Genomic DNA, 8,382 nt, shown 5'->3' with positions numbered 1-8,382 from the left:
GTCTGTGTGTGAGATGTGTATCTTGCAGGAAGCATATTGAAGGATCTTGTTTCCTTATCTATTCTGCCACCATCTATCTCTTAACTGGTGCATTTAATCAGTTAACATTCAGAGTAATTACTGATAGATATGGATTAATTGCTAGCATTATGTTTTGTGTGTGTGTGTGTGTGTTGCTGCTTTCTTTGTTCTGTGTGTCTTCCTTTGTTGAGTTCATGCTTTTTGTGTTCTTTCTTGTGAGTTTCCTCATATTTTAATATTTCCATGTTCTTCTTGGATTTTAATTTTTTTGGTATGTTGTGAAATGTTAATTTTCTTTGAGGTTGCCTTCTAGCCCATTAACTTTTCTCTCCATTTAGTGTAGTCTATTTTATCCTGTAATCTACCTGACCTTCTCACCATCTGGATCTCTGTTCCAACGTGTTTACCTCTTTTACATTGTAATTATTTTGATCATAGACTGACCTCTCAGATTCTCTGAGTTTGTTCTTATAGTTTTGTTCATTCTCAACTCTTCCTTCTGTCGATTTAATTCTGGGAGGTGCTGCCAAGTATGTCAACCTCTGGTTGTTGTCTGTTCTTATTGGTTCTCAGTCCACAGAACTCCCTTTAGGATGTTTTGTAGCACAGGGTTCACTTTGGCAAAATCCCTTAGCTTCTGTTTATCCTGGAATGTTTTGATTATACTATCATATTTGATTGATAGCTTTGCTGGATAAAGGATTCTTGGTTGGCAGTTTTTTTCTTTCAGGATTTTAAATATGTTTCCCCATTGCCTTCTTGCCTGTATGGTTTCTGCTGAGAGATCCGAGCTTAGTCTGACTTACTTGCTTTTGTACGTAACACTTCTGTTTTCCCTAGCTGCTTTCAGGAGTGTCTCTCCTAATCTTGGATTTTGGAGAGCCTGATTATGATATGACTCAGTGATTTTCTTTTGGGGTCAATCCTTCCTGGGCTTCACTGAGCTTCTTGAATGCTTATCTTTTCACTTTTCAGGATGTTAGAGTAATTTTCTTCCAGAAGTTCTTCAACTATTTCCTCTGTGGACTTGTGCGATTCTTCTTGTTCTGGTATGCCAATAATTCTTAAATTATTCCTCTTCTTGTTGTCCAACATGAAATGAATCTTAGACCTTCTTCAGACTTTTTTTATCCTTTTTTCTGTTTGCTCTTCTATCTTAGTGGTATTGAGAGATTTGTCTTCCAGCTCACTGGTTCTGCCTTCATCTCTTCTTCTCTACTCCTTTGCCCTTTCAGCGTATTGTCTATTTCTGATATTCTATTATTGATCGTTTGGACCTCTTTCTGTAGGTTTTGAATTGTTTCCAGTGCTGTATCTATCTTATTTGTTTGTTCCTGTAGCGCTTTCCCAACTTCTTCCTTATTTTTCTCAACTCCATTGTAAAGTGTTTTGAAACATTTTATAATCATTTTTCTGAATTCTTTCTCAGGCATTTCCAAGATCTGCCCTCCTTCCAGAATGTAGTCCGGGTCTACCTCTAGGTCATTTGTCTCAGACATTTTATCTTGTTTCTGGACATGTACTGATATGGTCATCTGCCTTTGCTTCTTGGACATGTTTAGTGTTTATATGTGGCCTTAATACTTAATTGAGTATGTGTTTTGGTATATTTAACGCTTTCTGATTGCTTCCAGGTAGATGTGGATCAGGATGTGGGCTTCCCTTTTCACTCTTCTTATTGCTTAACTCAGAGTAACTTTCACAGGTGTTGTCTGTTTCCCTGGTATATGGCAGTTGGTATTGGTTCTTGCCTGGGATTTGGTGTTTTATAGAGTGTGATTGTAGTTTGACTATACAGCCGCAGTTGGTGTCTCTTCTTGGGTAATATATGGAGAGAAAGAGTCCTCCAAAGGTAGAAGGGGGAGCATAAAACAGCAAAACAGTACCAGCAAAATAAACAACAACAACAACAACAAAAACTAGACTGAATACTGTAGTCTATAATCACAGAAAAGGGAAATGAGGGAAAAAAGGAAAAAAAAAAAAATCCGTAGCCTAATATGAGTATGACTTTAACATCCTCTCTTCAGCTTCTTGCCTTCATAGCTACCTGAGAGATTTCAAGATGCCACTGTTGGTTATTAAGCTGTACCTCAGGATTTAATATAATATTCGGACTGTTTTGTTTTTAAACTCTCTTTCCTTCTCTCTTGGCCTTTCCTGTATTTAAAAACAAAGAGCAGTTCAGGGCCAGCTCTTGGGCTGTGAGTAGATGTATGCATCCGTGGCAGAAGAACTCACCAGTGGTGAGGGTGGGGGGTGTCCACTCGCTCAGGCACCCCCTCTAGTCACCAGAATGGAGGTGTACAAATGGGGGGTGGTGGTGGGGGGCAATGAATAGATATCAAAAAAAAAAAGAAAATCAGAACAAAGCAAAACTGACAAAGTGTATTGTCCACCTTTGCGCTGAGGTTCCCGCAGCGTTTTTCCATGGTGTTTCTGTTCCCCTGCTTGGTCGTGCCCAAGTTGTTGGCCCTGGGCCGCCGAGCCCGGCAGATTCAAAAGTACGCGATTTCTTATTTCCACCTCAAGTTTCACTAGCTATAAACCTTCCAACTTTTAAAATATTTGTACCTATGTGGTTCCGAGTTTTGGAACTCTGCCCTGGAGCTGCTTTGCCTGGTATTCTGTGGTAGTGCTGATGGCGAACTTCACTGCACCTCAACCCTAGCCACCATCAAGCCCTGCCTCAAGCATTATGCTCTTTTAAGAGCTACTGTTGTTGTTAAGTGCTGTTGAGTTGATTCCTACCCATAGTGACTCTACAAGCAGCATCTGGTGAGCTAGAACCTCCAACCTTGAAGTTCAAACCAACTTTGCAGTCCAGTGCATTAACTCACAGTATCACATCAGGGTTCCTTGTAGATGGGATGAAACTGACAATAGCAACTCAAAAGATAAAATAGCAGCCTTGGGGGACAGTGAGTTTATTTTAATTAGGGAGGTACAACACAAAAGAGGGTCAAAATGACTGCACAACTTGAAGAATGTAATCGATGTCACTAAACTGTACACATCAAAACTTTGAAATGGAAAAAAAAATGAACTGAGGGGAAAAAAGTGAAGCTCTTAATTTCCTACTTTTACTGATGCTGCATTTGACTTTGAATAAAAATTATCAATATGTGCCCCTAAATTTTTTTTTTTTTAATCAAAAGATTTTGCTTTTAAAATTCTTGGTGGTCATTTTGAACACTTTGGCTTATGTTCCAAGCGTCTTGTAGACATATGCTGGGCAAATTTTCAAACTCTGGACATCCATTTCTCCCCAGTGATATGTGAATATGAATGTCTCACCCTTGTAGATTGGTTCTGAGGAGTAAGTAAGACGGCATATGTGAGTTTCTCACACTTGTTTCATTCCACTAGCCCTCAACCCCATCTGCTGAAATGAGAAAATCTAGAATTTAAAAAATATATATCTAGCAACAAACTATTACTCAAGTTAGAAATCAAAAGGAATAACTCAACAGCTTAAGGGTCAAAAGATGACTTTGTTTCATCCTTCTTGTTACCCTGGTGATCTCAGGATATGTCAGCAACAATCTATAATCAGGCTCATAAACAGTTTAAAAAATATCTATGAATAAAATAATTTACCAGCTGACTCACTTTTCCTATCTCAAGGGTCTCTTGACATACTTATATTCAAGAGATAAGGCATATCATATGCAAATATTATAATTGATTACTTCTATGCTGAAATTCAATTATACTTTGTGATCTGCTCATTATCATCAGCACAAGTAGGATTCACCAAAGGCAATTTTTCTTAAAATGCTATGCACAACAGTCAAAATATTTATTATCATCGACTGGCATTTAAGAACTTTTTGCTGATCAAAACATTGATTTGAAACCATCAGAAAGTCTATGGAGGAAAAGACCTGGTGAGTTGTTGCTGTAAAGAATGCAGCTTAGGAAACCATATAGGACAGTTCTAGTCTGTCCTATAAGGCACTGTAAATTGGAATCCATGTGACGACAAACAAACCAACAACAGTGATACTGAATTGATCTGCTTTGTACTCAGGAAAACAGTGACTTCAAGTTTCTTAATATTATAGTTCACTGAAAACAGAAAAGAGAGATAGACACAACATAAAATACAAAGAGAACATTTTAAAGTTGAGATGCCTAGAAGGCAATAGGGGAACAGAATGAAACACTGGATATTTAGAATAGCTATAGTAGAGAACAGAGGAGGGAACTGAACTAAAAACATATAAAAGGACTTTTAATCAGCTGAGGGATCTGCTGAGATTTTAAATCACAGTAGAGACAATGTCAATCTACACAAGGAAATTTCAAAGAGTTTGTAGGAAATGGAATTAAAAGATAATGGATTTGGACCCAGAGAGGGAAAGGGACTGTGGGACGAAAACTGGGGGGAGGAGGGGGAAGTGTAGGGGGTGGGTTTCTGGGATATACCCTTTGGGTGGTTGATGATGCGTGGAGGGGATTGGAACCATGGCAGTGAGATGATATACGATGGAATGAATGAAAAGCTAAAGTTCTCCCATGTAAACTATCATATAATTCACAATAAAACATTAAAAAAAAAAAACACAAAAAAAGTAATTGAACAACAACAACAAAAAAACGTTTCACAGATTTCCCCATAATATTGTAAAATTTGAGGGTATTTTGGAGAGCATAATGGGAAATTCTGTTTAATCATAGTCCATGTGACAGCTAAGCCTTTCATGTCAGATCTTTCTTTGTATAAACTGAGATCTGTATTCTTATCAATTTACCAACCTAAGTGAAAAGATAGAGATAGACTATTGCATGTGGAAGAAAAAAAAAAAAAAGACATTCAGCAATTTCCTATTAGATGATAGCGACATGCCAAATAGAATAAAGTTATTGAAATCCACCATAGTTAACTCATGAATCAGTGAAATGATATGTAAGAAATGTAAGAAAGTGTAAGAAAATTTTCATTATGTACATGATTAAATATGATGTTTAATACAAAAAAAAAAAAAAAAGATAATGGAATTTTCCCCTGAACCTTTTGAAGTCTCCTTGTATTTGATGTGATTATTCCCCAGTATCACTCAGTTGATTCAGGCTGTCAATCCAAATTTTAGAAGGTTATAGTTTCTTTACCATATGTACCATTAAATTAATCTAATCTGTATTAATAAAGTACAAAATGAATTTTTCAAAGTTAATAAAAGTAAAATGTATAAATATTAGTGAACGAAGGTTAGGTGCAATTCCTCTTAATTAGTTAACTAATATAACAAGTTTTAATTTTGTAAATTCTCTTCTGTTGTCGAATCAGATTATCTAGATGAATAGTAAGTACATCAGAGGATCCCTATAAAGGGAAGGAGAGGAATGAAAGAGAAACTGTCAATGGAATCATCTGATAAACAATTTGAAAATAAGAAAAATCACTTACCCATTTTGAAAAGAACTGTTTTGTGTTTCTGAATCATCACTATCACTTATGATAATAGTTTCTCCATCTACACGGCTGACATGCCCATTAGCAAAACCATTCTGATGTGATGGAGGGAGGACTTCCAAAATCCTGCACTGTAATCTGAAATAAAACGATACAATCAAAACATTTCAGAACAGTCTGATTAGAACATGGTCATGACGTTGATGCAACAAATTTAACTAAAAACATCCAATTTAAGCAAAGGCCAGAAACAAAATGACTCAAGATAATTTTAGAGATCAGCTTATCAAGATTCTTAGCAATCAGGTTCTTGACTAAAGTAAATGAAAATAAAATATTGGAACAACACATATTGAGCCATACAGTTTTTCAAAGCAGTCAATATTTTAATTTCTGTAAGTCTCCTAATCATAATATTGCTCTATTTCCACTAAAACGTCTGTTGTGATTTCCGATCTCTAGAAAGCTTCCCAGTTAATAACTCATCTCCACTATATACTGGCTTCTCTTATCTCTGTTGCCTCTATCTGGATTTAATGGGCTGGGATTTCTGACTTATCACAATTAAAATGTCCCTTAGCCCTGCATTTCTACTGTATCAATTTTCAATGCTTAAAAATCCCAAGACTCCCACACCCCCAATGGTTGTGGGGACATCTGAATTTATAGCCAGTTGCTCTGAAGTGACAAAGGTTCAGAAGATCCCCAAACTTAAGTTAGGTATCTGCAGTGAGGGCAGTCTAGTGTGAACTGTGCTCTCTAACTGCAGTTTGACTAACCTATTTGCAGTGGTGATGGCTGTAAACTCTATGAATATATTACAAACCACTAAAACGTACATTTAAAATGGGTGAATTTAATGGAATGTGAAATATTTAAACAGCTCAATGAAGGTGTTTGGAAAAAAAAAAGGACTAAGTTATAAGTTAAAAGCAAGATACCTAAAACCCAAAAAAACAAACCCATTGTCATGATATCAATTCCGACTCACCCTAGGAGATTAATCAGAAAGAGAGATAGCATTGCCAGAATGACATCCATGGCACCTCTACAACTCTTAGGCAATCCAAGGAAAAATGCTATCAACTAAGAATATTCTAAACCTATATATTACCTATGAATGGGTTAAATCCTATTCTTGGGGGTAAAAAAGTGATTCAATGTTACATAATTTGCTAACTGGCATCTTGGTGTCATGCTGTGGGTTAATGTGCTGAACTGCAAAATCACTTTGAACTGTCGGTTGGCAGTTCCAAGCTCACCAGCTGCTCCTGGAAACCCTATACAGGGTTGCTATGGGTCAGAACCGACTTGAAAGTATTTAACAACAATAATCATTTATTTATTGGGACCCCCTGGTGGTATGGTAGCTAAATGCTTGGTTGCTAACCAAAAGGCCAAATGATTTGAACTTACCACTCTATGAGAAACATGTGGCAGTCTGCTTCCATAAAGATTTAGAAATCCTGCAAGGCAGTTCTCTATCCTATAGGGTCTCTGTGAATCAGAATCGATTCAATGGCAATGGGTTTGGATTTTTTTATTTGTATCATTCATTTAGTTAGAACTACCATGGTCTTATAAGACCCTTTTCAAAAGGAGCTGATGCTGGGATAGCTGAGTCAACACATCTTTAAAGATTTTAAAACTTGAGACCTAGAAGTAAAAAATAAACTACCAGCTGTTCCGTGGGAAAAAAGATGAGGCTTTCTGCTCCTGTAAAGATTTACAGCCTCGGAAACCCTGTACAGGGTCGTTATGAGTCGGAACCGACTCCAAGGCACATAACCACCACCACCTTCCAGTCATGAACGCTATAAGGTATAAAATTCCGGTGCTTTCAGCAGCCCTGTGGAAGAGGCTTGTATGTAGTGAGATGGTAAAATCTATAAGAAAGGAGACAGGAGAAATGGCAAGGCTTCTAGAGATACTCAGTTCTTACTCCTGATCTTCCTTATACTCAGCTGAACCCTGCCCATCACAGAATTGCAAGGTTTGCTTTGCCTGTCCTACGATTCTAAGAAACTGATGGAGTCTTTTTTCGCTTATGTTTGTTCAAAATATGAATTTCTATCACTTTTAGCCAAAATTAAGAAAATCACAAAACTCTAGAAAACCAAACAGTGTATTTAGTGTTAACTCATTTTTGGATGTCGGTAGATTTTCACAAAATTACAGCATTAATTGTTATTCAGTATACATTCTAGCATACAAAATATATTTACCTTAAGGAAGAACACAGTACTCCCTTACAATAACTAATGGAGTCTCTGGGTGCTGAAAATGGTTATCAAACTTGGCTGCTACCCAAAAGGTGATAGGTTCAAGCCCACAAAAATGTCTCAGAAGAAAAATCTAGTAATCTACTAAAAAAAATCCAAAAAACACACCACTGATTGAAAACCCTGTAGAGTGCAGTGAATAGAGACACAAAAAGCCTTCACAAGTCTAAAATAACTCAACGGTAACTGGTTTTAATACTGGTATTTGTCGTTGTTAAATGCCGTTGAGTTAGTTCCAACTCATAGTGACCCATTATAGGGTTTCCAAGAAGCAACTGGTAGGTTTAAACCACCTAGGCATATAGAAAATTAACAGTATTGGTTTCTTAATTTACTAATAAAGTAAAAAACAACTTGTTCCATCCTAATGTTTATCAATACCATGTAGGCTATATGGATGAATCCAAAGTTCTCAAGGCATCTCAGCTTTACCTTTCACTCACTTTCTTTCACTCTGAGACTTGCTTACTGTTGTTACATGCCAAGGAGTTGGTTCCAACTCCGTGACCCTCTGCACAACAGAACAAAACAATGCCTGGTCCTGCGCCATCCTCACTGCTGGGAACAGCATACGCAGACCCTGGGTTGATCAGTGGCAGCCCCATTAAACCACCTCTGAATATAATCAGTTTAACCCAGATGCTCTCCTTCCTCCTGAAA

At 37.1% G+C, this 8,382-nt stretch overlaps 1 protein-coding gene across 2 annotated transcripts in view; it reads right to left on the bottom strand.

Moving 5' to 3' along the window:
* The window catches only part of BAZ1A (bromodomain adjacent to zinc finger domain, 1A), a 127,810-nt gene that overhangs the window by 68,066 nt on the left and 51,362 nt on the right, over positions 1-8,382 (bottom strand). For both annotated transcript variants that reach the window (XM_006835353.1, XM_006835354.1), the window contains exon 4: positions 5,435-5,578. In XM_006835353.1, the coding sequence (XP_006835416.1) occupies positions 5,435-5,578 (144 nt within the window). The remainder of the gene's footprint in view (positions 1-5,434; positions 5,579-8,382) is intronic.

This window comes from Chrysochloris asiatica, unplaced genomic scaffold (assembly GCF_000296735.1).
Source record: "Chrysochloris asiatica unplaced genomic scaffold, ChrAsi1.0 scaffold00017, whole genome shotgun sequence".
NCBI lineage: Eukaryota > Metazoa > Chordata > Mammalia > Afrosoricida > Chrysochloridae > Chrysochloris > Chrysochloris asiatica.
Note: the sequence above shows the minus strand (reverse complement) of the source record. Positions and strands in the feature narration are given on the sequence as shown.